Source organism: Oncorhynchus tshawytscha, linkage group LG25 (assembly GCF_018296145.1).
Source record: "Oncorhynchus tshawytscha isolate Ot180627B linkage group LG25, Otsh_v2.0, whole genome shotgun sequence".
Taxonomy (NCBI): domain Eukaryota; kingdom Metazoa; phylum Chordata; class Actinopteri; order Salmoniformes; family Salmonidae; genus Oncorhynchus; species Oncorhynchus tshawytscha.
In genome coordinates, this window is record NC_056453.1 from 22,167,224 (window position 1) to 22,181,088 (window position 13,865).

Consider the following 13,865-nt stretch of genomic DNA (forward strand, 5'->3'; position numbering starts at 1 on the left):
CATCAAACCCAGTGACAAAAAGGACCTGGGAGAATAAAGTCTACAGATAAGCCCTCTTTCCTCTTTTAGTGGATATATGTATTAGTAGTGTCTGTATTAGTAGTGTCTGTATTAGTGTGAGTGTCTGTAATAGTAGTGTCTGTATTAGTGTGAGTGTCTGTATTAGTAGTGTGTGTATTAGTGTGAGTGTCTGTATTAGTAGTGTCTGTATTAGTGTGAGTGTCTGTATTAGTAGTGTCTGTATTAGTGTGAGTGTCTGTATTAGTAGTGTCTGTATTAGTGTGTGTCTGTATTAGTAGTGTCTGTTTTAGTGTGAGTGTCTGTATTAGTGTGAGTGTCTGTATTAGTAGTGTCTGCATTAGTAGTGTCTGTATCAGTGTGAGTGTCTGTATTAGTAGTGTCTGTATTAGTAGTGTCTGTATTAGTGTGAGTGTCTGTATTAGTAGTGTCTGTATTAGTGTGAGTGTCTGTATTAGTAGTGTCTGTACTAGTGTGAGTGTCTGTAATAGTAGTGTCTGTATTAGTGTGAGTGTTTGTATTAGTAGTGTCTGTATTAGGAGTGTCTGTATTAGTGTGAGTGTCTGTATTAGTAGTGTCTGTATTAGTAGTGTCTGTATTAGTAGTGTCTGTATTAGTGTGAGTGTCTGTATTAGTGTGAGTGTCTGTATTAGTAGTGTCTGTATTAGTGTGAGTGTCTGTATTAGTGTGAGTGTCTGTATTAGTGTGAGTGTCTGTATTAGTAGTGTCTGTATTAGTAGAGTCTGTAGTAGTGTGAGTGTCTGTATTAGTAGTGTCTGTATTAGTGTGAGTGTCTGTATTAGTAGTGTATGTATTAGGAGTGTCTGTATTAGTACTACCTGTATTAGGAGTGTCTGTATTAGTGTGAGTGTCTGTATTAGTGTGAGTGTTTGTATTAGTAGTGTCTGTATTGAGTGTCTGTATTAGTGTGAGTGTCTGTATTAGTAGTGTCTGTATTAGTGTGAGTGTCTGTATTAGTGTGAGTGTTTGTATTAGTAGTGTCTGTATTAGGAGTGTCTGTATTAGTACTACCTGTATTAGTGTGAGTGTCTGTATTAGTGTGAGTGTCTGTATTAGTAGTGTCTGTATTAGTAGTGTCTGTATTAGTGTGAGTGTCTGTATTAGTGTGAGTGTTTGTATTAGTAGTGTCTGTATTAGAGTGTCTGTATTAGTGTGAGTGTCTGTATTAGTAGTGTCTGTATTAGTAGTGTCTGTATTAGTAGTGTCTGTATTAGGAGTGTATGTATTAGTAGTGTCTGTATTAGTAGTGTGTATTAGTGTGAGTGTCTGTATTAGTAGTGTCTGTATTAGTGTGAGTGTCTGTATTAGTAGTGTCTGTATTAGTGTGTGTGTGTGTGTGTGTGTGTGTGTGTGTGTGTGTGTGTGTGTGTGTGTGTGAGTGTCTGTATTAGTAGTGTGTATTAGTGTGAGTGTCTGTATTAGTAGTGTCTGTATTAGGAGTGTCTGTATTAGTGTGAGTGTGTGTGTGTGTGAGTGTCTGTATTAGTATTAGTGTGTGTGTGTGTGTGTGTGAGTGTGTGCGTGCGTGCGTGCGTGTCTGTATTAGTGTGTGTGTGTGTGTGTGTGTGTAAGTGTGTGAGTGTGTGTGTGAGTGTCTGTATTAGTGTGTGTGTGTGTGTGTGTGTGTGTGTAAGTGTGTGAGTGTGTGTGTGAGTGTCTGTATTAGTGTGAGTGTGTGTGTGTGTGTGTGTGTGTGTGAGTGTGTGTGTGCGTGAGTGTATGCATTAGTACTAGTGTGTGCGTGTGCCTGCGTGAGCGTGTGTGTGTGTGTGCGTGTGTTTTAGCATTAGTGTGTGAGTGTGTGTATGCATTAGTATTAGTGTGTGCGTCTGCATTATTGTGAGTATCTGTATTAGTGTGTGTGTCTGTATTAGTAGTGTCTGTATTAATGTGAGTGTCTGTATTAGTAGTGTCTGTATTAGTAGTGTCCCTATTAGTGTGAGTGTCTGTATTAGTGTGAGTATCTGTATTAGTAGTGTCTGTATTAGTGTGTGTGTCTGTATTAGTAGTGTCTGTATTAGTGTGAGTGTCTGTATTAGTAGTGTCTGTATTAGTAGTGTCCCTATTAGTGTGAGTGTCTGTATTAGTGTGAGTATCTGTATTAGTAGTGTCTGTATTAGTGTGTGTGTGTGTGTGTCTGTATTAGTAGTGTCTGTATTAGTGTGAGTGTCTGTATTAGTAGTGTCTGTATTAGTAGTGTCCCTATTAGTGTGAGTGTCTGTATTAGTGTGAGTGTCTGTATTAGTGTGAGTATCTGTATTAGTGTGAGTGTCTGTATTAGTGTGAGTGTCTGTATTAGTGTGAGTGTCTGTATTAGTGTGAGTGTCTGTATTAGTGTGAGTGTCTGTATTACAGTTTTTTACAATCACTTGGGCACTAATTCCAGAACCTTGATGTCATTTTTCAAAACTCTAGACACAAAACTCACAACCAATGATCAAAATGCACATTTTTCAAAACTCTTAACACTTTTTCCAATTGCTTGGATACAATACACATAAAGCTAAGATCATTTGTTCATTGAACTAAAATCACCTGTTCAAAATGACACAACTTGACATCAAAGTATTACCATTTCAAAATGCAATTCACACATTACATCTGAGGTGACTGTCTATTCATTTCATTACAATGATCTAACTATCAATTGATACAACTGCTCAAAATGATAAGTAACTGTTGCATTACTCTTAATGCAGTTTTATGGAAACTGACAAACAATATTCCATGTTTAGATCATGAAAGTTTCAGGATAACGAGATCCATTGACATCAATTACCGTGGAACATGAACCAATTGGACTACATTATCTATGGATGTAATATTTCATCATCATTCTTTATCAGACACTGTTTCTATGGTCTCATGTACCACTTTTCCAGACCATGTTTTCAGATTTGACATTACTGTACACTCACCGGCCACTTTATTAGGTATACCTATCTAGTACTGTGTAGGACCCCCTTTTGCCTCCACAACACCCTGAATTATATGTTAAGAGATGCCATTCTGCACACCACTGTTTTAAACAGCTGTTATTTGAGCATTTGTGGCCTTTCTGTTAGCTTGAATGAGTCTGGACATTTTCCTCTGACCTCTCTCATTAACAAGGTGTTTTTGCCCACAGAAATGCCGCCCACTGAATGTGTTTTGTTTATTGCACCATTCTCTGTAAACTCTAGAGACTGTAGTGCGTAAAAATCCCAGTAGGGCAGCTGTTTCTGAGATGCTGGAATCACCATGTTTGGCATCAACAATCATACCACGGTCAAAGTTGCTTAGATTACTCATCTTGCCTGTTCTAATGTTTGGTCGAACAACATCTAAAGCTCTCTACTCTATATACTCTATATATTGAGTTGCAGGCAGCCACATGATTTGCTGTTCGGATGTAACCGTCCTTGATGTGCTAAATCAGGTCTGTAGAGCTGATGGTATGACCTATGTCATTGTGTGGGATAATGTCAGGTTCCACCATGCTCAAATGGTGCAAGCATGGTTTCAGGCCCAACCACAATTTACCACCCTGTACTTACCCCCATACTCTCCTTTCCTTAACCCGATTGAGGAATCTTTCTCCACATGGAGGTGGAAGGTACAGTGGGGCAAAAAAGTATTTAGTCAGCCACCAATTGTGCAAGTTCTCCCACTTAAAAAAATTAGAGAGGCATTTTCATCATAGGTACACTTCAACTATGACAGACAAAATGCGGGGAAAAAATCCAGAAAATCACATTGTATGATTTTTAATGAATTTATATGCAAATTATGGTGCAAAATAAGTATTTGGTCACCTACAAACAAGCAAGATTTCTGGCTCTCACAGACCTGTAACTTCTTCTTTAAGAGGCTCCTCTGTCCTCCATTCGTTACCTGTATTAATGGCACCTGTTTGAACTTGTTATCAGTATAAAAAGACACCTGTCCACAACCTCAAACAGTCACACTCCAAACTCCACTATGGCCAAGACCAAAGAGCTGTCAAAGGACACCAGAAACAAAATTGTAGACCTGCACCAGGCTGGGAAGACTGAATCTGAAATAGGTAAGCAGCTTGGTTTGAAGAAATCAACTGTGGGAGCAATTATTAGGAAATGGAAGACATACTGATAATCTCCCTCGATCTGGGGCTCCACGCAAGATCTCACCCCGTGGGGTCAAAATGATCACAAGAACGGTGAGCAAAAATCCCAGAACCACACGGGGGGACCTAGTGAATGACCTGCAGAGAGCTGGGACCAAAGTAACAAAGCCTACCATCAGTAACACACTACGCCACCAGGGACTCAAATCCTGCAGTGCCAGACGTGTCCCCATGCTTAAGCCGTGAGATTTTGAGTGAAAACCTCCTTCCATCAGCAAGGGCATTGAAGATGAAACGTGGCTGGGTCTTTCAGCATGACAATGATCCCAAACACACCGCCCGGGCAACGAAGGAGTGGCTTCGTAAGAAGCATTTCAAGGTCCTGGAGTGGCCTAGCCAGTCTCCAGATCTCAACCCCATAGAAAATCTTTGGAGGGTGTTGAAAGTCTGTGTTGCCCAGCAACTGCTTCAAAACATCACTGCTCTAGAGGAGATCTGCATGGAGGAATGGCCAAAATACCAGCAACAGTGTGTGAAGACATACAGAAAACATTTGACCTCTGTCATTGCCAACAAAGGGTATATAACAAAGTATTGAGATAAACTTTTGTTATTGACCAAATACTTATTTTCCACCATAATTTGCAAATAAATGTATTAAAAATCCTACAATGTGATTTTCTGGATTTTTTTTCTCATTTTGTCTGTCATAGTTGAAGTGTACCTATGATGAAAATCACAGGCCTCTCTCATCTTTTTAAGTGGGAGAACTTGCACAATTGGTGGCTGACTAAATACTTTTTTGCCCCACTGTATATGATAGCCCCCCCTTCACGAACAAGCCACCCTTCTCCAGGCCATGGATGATGCATGCAATGACATCATGGCAGACCAGTGTCAGGCCTGGATTCGCCTGAAGATTCTTCCCAAGATGTTTGGCTCATGAAAACATCCATTGTGATATGGATGAGAACCTATGGCCAAATCCACAAGACAGGGTTGAGGGAAATATAGAAGTACGGTAATCAATCCTTTGTTTTGCTTTTTACAGTAAGCCAGGTGAGGAACACTGCAGTTGACGTTTTACTGTAGTTTTTTTATTTTTTTGTAGCTAATTATTTTTGCTTTGATTCAAAGAAACCTATGTTGTGATTTTATTGTATTTCATCAATAAATGTCATATTTTGTTCAATGATTCCACTGTGTCTGTAGTATTCTCTCTATTAGTCATTTTACAGTGATGTATTTACATGTAGTAGCATAATGAAACATGTATCACAACTACACACTGAAACTATCGGTATCTTGTGTGTGGGTGATCTAAATGAATGTTCCTATGGTATTTCGTGATAAATGAGTTATTTGACCCAATGATTCTGCCAGTGCAAGGTTTCTTTAAAGATATGAAAGCACAATGTTATGTTTTGAACATTGGACGGCCTGTGTTACAAGTGATGACCGTTTTTAGTTTTGTGTCTAGAGTTTTGAAAAATGACCACAAGGTTCTGAAATTAGTGCCAAAGTGACTGTAAAAAAATGTAGTATTAGTGTGTGTGTGTGAGTGTATGCATTAGTAATTAGTGTGTGTGTTTATGTATGCATTAGTATTAGTGTGTGAGTGTATGCATTAGTATTAGTGTGTGTGTGTGTGAGTGTGTGAGTGTATGCATTAGTATTAGTGTGTGTTTGTGTGAGTGTATGCATTAGTATTAGTGTGTGTGTGTGTGTGTGTGTGTGTGTGTATGCATTAGTATTAGTATGTGTTTGTGTGAGTGTATGCATTAGTATTAGTGTGTGCGTGTGCGAGTGTATGCATTAGTATTAGTGTGTGTGTGTGTGTGTGTGTGTGTGCATTATACTGCATGTGTATGTCTTCCCCTAGTGACCCTCTGTATATGTAGGAGTGTCTCAGAGTGTGTAAATCAGGAGAAGAAGTGTTCTGTGAAGAATGCGGGTCAGATTGTAGAGGAGTGTTTACAGTAGAGGACATTCAGTAATAACACAGTCTCCATCATTAGAGAGAAACCAGCCAGCTGGGAAAGCCTTTTAAGGCTGCACACCATCAGGAGAGAGAGGGAGGGAGATTCCTCCCCGGTGGGAGTAATGTTTTAAGAGGGGTCACAGGTTTAGGTTGGGAGCCATGTTCCCTCAAATTATTTTAGGCACTGAGCAAATTTCCGGTCTGCTGAGTGCAAACTTGAACATTGTGAAAATTCTGTGCAACTTCTGGCACGCACTGAGGCTGTACCCGCTTTAAATTACAATTGAACAGTGTTCAAGTAGGCTAATGTGGCTGTTTGATCATTATGTAGGCCTGCCAGAGTGGCCTACCATCAAAAAAACATCCCATAACATTTTAACATGGAAATAGCTGTTATATCATTCAGCCTACAGTAGCAGCCAATGTGTGGTGTTCAATGTAGGCCTGCATGCAGAGCATGACATTAACCTGTTTATCCCACTTGGCCTTCAGACAAGGAGGTGACTGAAAATGTGTTGTGTTGTTTGATGCAAGAAAGCACTCTACAAAATAAAATGCATCATTATTGGCTGGCTATTGGCTACTTAGCTTATTCAATCCTGTCTCAAAATACAACACTGCCCCTTTAAGACAAAAAAAGCTCTTTACTATTCAAAGATGGCTAGAAATGCACACATTTTGTGCTCTTGTAGGAAGCAACCACTCCCCCATTGCTAACTACAAATTATCTATAACTGGGCTAATAACTCAGTAACTAGCAAAGGATATGAAGAAATGTGCACTAGTGGCTACATGCAGCTCTCGCTTTGATCTCAAACAATCTACTCATGACTGCTCATGCTGTAAAAACAGTCCAGTTCAAAGTGAATGGCACAGATCCAAATATGGTAATGTCCATTTGCATATAGGCCTACTGCAGCTTTGATTGGCTATGGCGCCCCAGTCTGTGTAGAGTACAGGCCTGAGTCGTGCCTGTCAGTGCAATAGAATCCTACTCCGATGCGTTCTGCCTAAAAAAATATATCTTTCATATTTAGTTTAGTTTCGGTATGTTGCACTGAAAGGGGCAAATACTGCGTTGATTCGATCACAATTCCCACAGTAAAGGGAAACGTTGATCGTGTTAATTAACGGTGAAAACTCTACAAAGTTGAGTGAAGTTCAATCTCTTTCTTCTCTGCCCAGGCTGATATTTCTTCTGCGTGGCAGTCCCTCTAAGCCGCATGGCAGTCCAGTGCACATGAGCAGCTTAGAGGGACTGGTGGTTGAGAGGGTTTAGGAGGGTTGGGGGGGTAGACTGAGTGGTGGTGATTGACAGAGAGAGGCTCTCAGGGTATCAGGATACGTAAACACCACAGAAGAAGAAAACAGAGTGACACATGCAGTCCATCTTTCCAGTTAAACACACTCTGTGAGATGAGGTTCTGGGAAGACTCATTTACTCTGTGGAAGGTTGTTTCTAGGAAAATAAACACCTTGATTCACTAGGTTTGTGCGTGTGTGTATGCACCGGGGTTTCCGTTAGGAAAATGTGGCGCTGGTCATTTGACCGGCAACATTTTAATTTACCGGACATTTGAGAAATCTGCCAGACCCAAATGCATTGGGTTCGTAACCTGATTAGGGCGTCCACCCACGGTGCTCATTGGGTTCGTAACCTGATTAGTGCGTCCACCCACGGTGCTCAGAATGATAGAAATCACATTTAGATGATGGTAATTCATATTAACAGAACATGCAAGTGGAGGATGCAACAATGTGAGGTGCTTCTTACTGAATTCTGATGTTTAATTTGAAGATGTAAGAATAACTGGCCACATTTACTTTTCCTCAGTCAACAAGATGTGTTAGAAACAGCAAAATCACTAGCCTATGTCAATCTACTATCCCCCATAAAAAATTTTTTAACCTATTCTATTGGTCAACTTGTCGAGGAATAGCCTATTCCAAACACTCTGGGACTTGTGGGACGATAGATCCCAAATTCATACAACCAGAAGGCCTAGGCTACATAAAAAAGGTTTACAAGCAATGAGTCTGATGCAACAGATCAGAATGTTTAGCTTAAAATGTTGATGAACTATTATATCTTCATAGCAATGCGCACAAGGCAGTAGGCTACGCGTGAATGTTCATCACACAATGAACACGGTTTGCAAAAGGGCACTGCACATGCAAGTGGTTTCATGTGGCAGAGATGGAAATACCTGTTAGAAATGTAGAAAGAGAGGAGATATAATAGGCTACTTTGAAGCAAGGTAAGACATGCCTCATAATACGTATTTAAACATTCAGGTTTCAAATAAGGACGTTTTCAAAATGCATAGCCTACTGCCTCCAGCTCATTGGTGTGTGATGCGCTGATGAAGCCTACCTTCAGTTGCCGTTTGAGGTCCTGCAGCAGCAACTTTTGCACTGTCTGACAGATTTCCTGTCCACATGCTCTGTAACTCTATGCTGTATGGTGTGACACACTAGAAATACAAAAGTATGTGGACACCCCTTCAAATTAGTGGATTAGGCTATTTCAGCCACACCCGTTGCTGACAGGTGTATAACATCGAGCACACAGCCATGCAACCTCCATAGAGAAACATTGACAGTAGAATGGCCCGTACTAAAGAGCTCAGTGACTTTCAACGTGGCACCGTCAAAGCTAAAGCTTCCAAGGTCAACTGTAAGTGCTGTTATTGTGAGGTGGAAACATTTAGGAGCAACAACGCCTCAACTACGAAGTGGTAGGCCACACAAGCTCACAGAACGGGATCGCAGAGTTCTGAAGCAAGTAGCAGGTAAAAATCACCTGTCCTCGAACACTCACTACCAAGTTCCAAACTGCCTCTGGAAGCAACGTCAGCACAACAACTGTTTGTCGGGAGCTTCATAAAATGGGCATCCATGGCCACACACAAGCCTAAGATCACCATGCGCAACACAGGAGGTTGGTGGCAACTTAATTGGGGAGGACAGGCTCGTGGTAATGGCTGGAGCGGAATAGGTGGGATGGTATCAATTACATGAAACACATGGTTTCCATTTGCTCCATTACGGACATTATGATGAGCCTTCCTCCCCTCAGCAGCCTCCACTGATGCGGCAATGGCACGCGTTGCCTGTAGTGGTGTAAAGCTTGCTGCCAATGGTCTCTGGAGCAGTGGAAACACATTTTCTGGAGTGATGAATCACACTTCACCATCTGGAAAGCCGACGGAGGAATCTGGGTTTGGCGGATGCCAGGAGAACACTACCTGCCCAAATGCATAGTCAACTGTAAAGTTTGGTGTACGACGAATAATGGTCTGGGACTGTTCATGGTTCGGGCTAGGCCCCTTAGTTCCAGTGAAGGGAAATCTTAACGCTACAGCATACAATGACATTCTAAACAATTCTGTGCTTCCAACTTTGTGGCAACAGTTTGGTCAAGGCCCTTTTGTTTCAGCATGACAATGCCCCCGTGCACAAAGCGAGGTCCATAAGGAAATGGTTTGTCGAGATCGGCGTGGAAGAACTTGACTGGCCTGTACAGAGCCCTGACCTCAACCCAACTGTGAGCCAGGCCTAATCGCCAAACACCATTACCCGACCTCACCAATGCTCATGGCTAAATGGAAGCAAGTCCCTGCAGCAATGTACCAACATCTAGTAGAAAGCCTTCCTAGAAGAGAGGAGGCTGTTATAGCAGTATAGGGGGGACCAACTCCATATTAATGCCCATGGTTTTGGAATGAGATGTTCAGGTGTCCACATACTTTTGGTCATGTAGTGTAAATAAGATACATAACGAATATACTTCACACGCGCAAATTTAATTCCACAAAATTATGCAAATCCACCAATAGACCAGTCAAATGTATTTACATCAACTGGTAATTCCATAAATTAATAGGCTAAAAGGAATTATATCGCAATGGGATTTTTTCTTCTTCCCCTGACAATTGGCTGGCGGCAATTTTACTTAACGGCTTTTCTATTTTTTTATAGGCCAAAAGCTGGCTATTACCGGCTAACGGAAACCCTGGTGTGCACGCTTGCATGTCTGCATTTGAATGTGCGTGATTGTGTGTGGATGTGTGTGCGTGTCACAGTCACACCCACACTAAATAACACAACAACAACTGGTTCACCAGTCTGCCAAGCGACAACGATTGAAACTACATCACCCTACATCAATAGGCTTTTTGATATCCTAAAGGTAGGGTTGGCTGGTGCACACAGTGTACTATTTCATTCACAATCATTATCTACCTCTGAAGGGGAAGCTTAGCTGACTATTCACACACAAAGCAATACATCTGCCACTCAAAGAAAGACAAAGATGCCAACAGAAAGTAGTGCCCTATAAGGATAGCCAATGCTACCACTTTCTCCAATCATTCTGAGACCGGCAGAGATCATAACAATCAACAGCTATTGCCAGTAGAGCCAGACGCTCCTGGTATTATTCCACTACCAGAGACATACAGACAAAGGTCATGTGTAGCTTGGGGAGACATTTAGTGAACGTTGAACATCCTTATTTATGTCACACTGATCCATACATGTTCTATTTCCCTTGTTCTATTACATGTGGGTCACATTGGAGCACTTCACATTGTAGGAACAAGCATCCCTCAACTATGAAAAATCTAAAGATAAACAGTTCCTTTGTAAAACACTGTCAGTGATCCCTGCACAGCTGGAAATCCTCTCCTCTAATCTCCCCTCTCCTCGACCGCTCTTCTTTCCTCCCTCTCCCTCCCTCTCGCTCCCTCTCTTCTTTCCTCCCTCTCCCTCCCTCTCGCTCCCTCTCTTCTTTCCTGTTCCCCAACTCCTTCCCTCCCTCCTGTTTCCCACATGTTCCTCTACCCAGTTCCACACTGTCTTACCTGTCCAGACATTCCCATGTTGCCCCCACCCCCAAAGTCCTCTTACCTGTCCAGACATTCCCATGTTGCCCCCCCCAAAGTCTTCTTACCTGTCCAGACATTCCCATGTTGCCCCCCCCAAAGTCCTCTTACCTGTCCAGTCCATCCCAGTCCCAGGAAGCAGGTAGGGTCATGCCTCTGGCTCACACAGAGCTACAGCAGCCTGGATCCACAACCACATAATGTCCTGGTCTCACCCCTAACTCCTGTCTAATGTCTGACCCCAAGTCACCCTCTGGTTCACAGCTGGTGAGAATAATTGAAGGTCCGTTGAGGCTGAGAGCTGCTATACATCCACTGGGTGCTGATGTGAAATGTACTTCCATTCAGTAGTATGTTCTTCCTAGAGAGGGGGTCAATCAAACGGCCTGGCCAAATTGATGTTTCTCAGACCAGCGGATCACACGAGGAGAACGTGTCGTCTAGAAGCTGGCTGAACTCCAGTGTGACTCCGAAATAATTGTCTTTCTCCTGCAGCACTATGATCCGTCTACTGTGCTTGGAAATAGAATCCAACAGACTTTTAATTCAACAGAAGATTTGCTCTCTGAACTTGAGACAATCTTGACGCAGTGTGATAATCTAGTCTGTATCTATTACAGGGATTTGCTGTCTTCAGTTCCATAACCTCCAGGCTATGATCTGTGATCCGTCTACTGTGCTTGGAAGAATTGAGTATCCAGTTTTCCTCAAAACGGTCTTCTCTCTCCAGGATTCCTTTTTAATTCAACAGAAGATTGTCTCTCTGAACTTGAGGTTGTGAAATCTTTCCGCCTGTATCTCCATGAATCCTCTCTAGCTGCCTGATCCTCAGTGGGAATGGACAACGGCTCTACATATCTGCTCTCTGTGAATCTCTGTTCTCACCTCCCTAACACACTTAGTTCTACAAGCCTCTCCCTCTTTTTTTCTCTCCCTCTCTCTCTCCCTCTCTCCCCTCTCTCTCTCTCTCTCAGCCCTCTCTTTCTATTAACCCCTCCTCTCTCCCTTTTTCTCTGCCCCCCTGTTTGGGGAGTTTGAGTAAATTGGCCAACGCTCCCACTAACATACCAGCACTTCCCAGGAAGAGAGAGATTAGAAGGAGAGAAAAAACAAGGTAGGTTGTACATATCAGGCGGTGGAGGGAGTGTGTGGGACCTGTCTCAACAAGAGAGAGAGAGAGAGAGAGGATGACAAAGGGAGAGACACAGGAGAGAGAGAGAGAGAGAGAGAGAGAGAGAGAGAACAGAAGATGGAGGGAGGGAGAGAACAGAAGAGGGAGGGAGGGGAGAGAGAGAGAAACAGAAGAGGGAGGGAGGGGGAGGGAGGGAGGGAGGGAGGGAGGGAGAGGAGGAGAGAGAGGGAGGGAGGGAGAGAGGAATGAGGAGGGAGGGAGGGAGGGAGGGAGGGAGAGAGAGAGAGAGAGAGAGAGAGAGAGAGGGAGAGGGAGAGAGAGAATGAGGAAGAGAGAGAGGGAGAGAGGGGGGGGGTGGAGAGAGAGAAAGAATGCACACAAGGTTGACGCAGCAAAGTCATGAACCCCTTGCATGATCATGAGGAAACTACCTTAGTGTGAGGTGTGAAAAAGGTTAACTAATGCCTTTCGCTCAGCAGGCTAACACAGTCTTGTAACAGACACACTGCTAACACGGGGGTTCAAACTCAGTCAGTCACATACTGTATCATCATGTCTATGAATATAACTCCATAGGTGTGACAATAGCTGTCAATAGAAAGTTAGCATTGCTGACATTCCTGTCCCTCTCACAGGCCTTAGCCTGCCAGTACAAGTGCCCCCTCAGTGTGCTACTGTCATGCTATTGATAGAGTCCTACTGGAGCCAACTGGACCACACACACACACCGTGGTTCCACCTTTCGAATGCGAAGGTTCAGGCAGGCCTTTGAAGAGGTAGCTGTCTTTGGTGTTGGTCCACTGTCACACAATGAGCTGAACACACAAGCCAGCTACATGGCGCTCCGATGGATTCACAGCGGCCTTGATGTGGGAGGCCAGGTAGCTACTCTTTATGAGTCATTGTGTGTGTGTGTGAGTGTGTGTCTGTATGAGGGGTGGTGGGTGGAACGTGTGAATGCATCCTCTATGCGTCATGGAACACAGTCAAAAACATGAAAACATATCACACAGCAGATGTGGTCCCTGCGTGTTGCTCTGACGATTCATCCTTAAACACATGATTCGGTGAGCGAATTGCTGGAAGTTTGCGTTATATCTTCAGGGGATTCTTACATTGTCGTAGTGAGGATTCTTACATTGTCGTAGTGAGGATTCTTACATTGTCATAGTGAGGATTCTTACATTATCGTAGTGAGGATTCTTACATTGTCGTATTGACACATTATCTTAATCTGTTCCTTCTCTCTCTTCCCTTGTTCCTTCTTTCATCCTTCTCTCTCGTCATATCCCTCCTCATCCCCTCCCCCCTCTCTCACTCTTACTTGATGATTTGTTTGGGGATGGACGAGCGGCGGCGGGTGACCAGTTTGGGGACACAGGAGCGCCTGCGCAGCACAGACACCCGCCGGGGGCCCCTCTGGCCCTTAGGAGGGACCGTGTTGACCCGCTTGAAATGCACCCTCTTCTCACTACACACATACACACACCAGACCGAGGAAAGCCGGGGAGGCAGGTAGGCAGGTAGGCAGGTAGACAGGTAGGCAGGTAGGCAGGTGGGGAAGGAGAAGGAAGAGACACCAAGAGAAAGGAGAGAGATTGGGAAATAAAGGAGAGGAGTAAAACGGGAAATGAAAAGAGTATAAGTTCAGATCAGCTGGAAAAGAGTAAGAGTCAGTTGGTAAAAGTTAGTGTTATTTAGAAAAGATATTCAGGGAATGCAGAAGCAAGTAGAGTGGAAGGT

At 43.1% G+C, this 13,865-nt stretch overlaps 1 protein-coding gene across 2 annotated transcripts in view; it reads right to left on the reverse strand.

Moving 5' to 3' along the window:
- rhbdf1b (rhomboid 5 homolog 1b (Drosophila)) overlaps positions 1 to 13,865 on the reverse strand; it is a 48,067-nt gene that overhangs the window by 15,037 nt on the left and 19,165 nt on the right. The window contains exon 1 of one of the 2 annotated variants that reach the window (XM_024387965.2): positions 11,102 to 11,917. The exons of the other annotated variant lie outside the window; for it this stretch is intronic. Within the exon in view, the coding sequence (XP_024243733.1) occupies positions 11,102 to 11,142 (41 nt within the window). The 5' untranslated portion in view covers positions 11,143 to 11,917. Of the gene's footprint in view, positions 1 to 11,101; positions 11,918 to 13,865 lie in introns of those variants that run through there. 2 annotated transcript variants of the gene reach the window in all.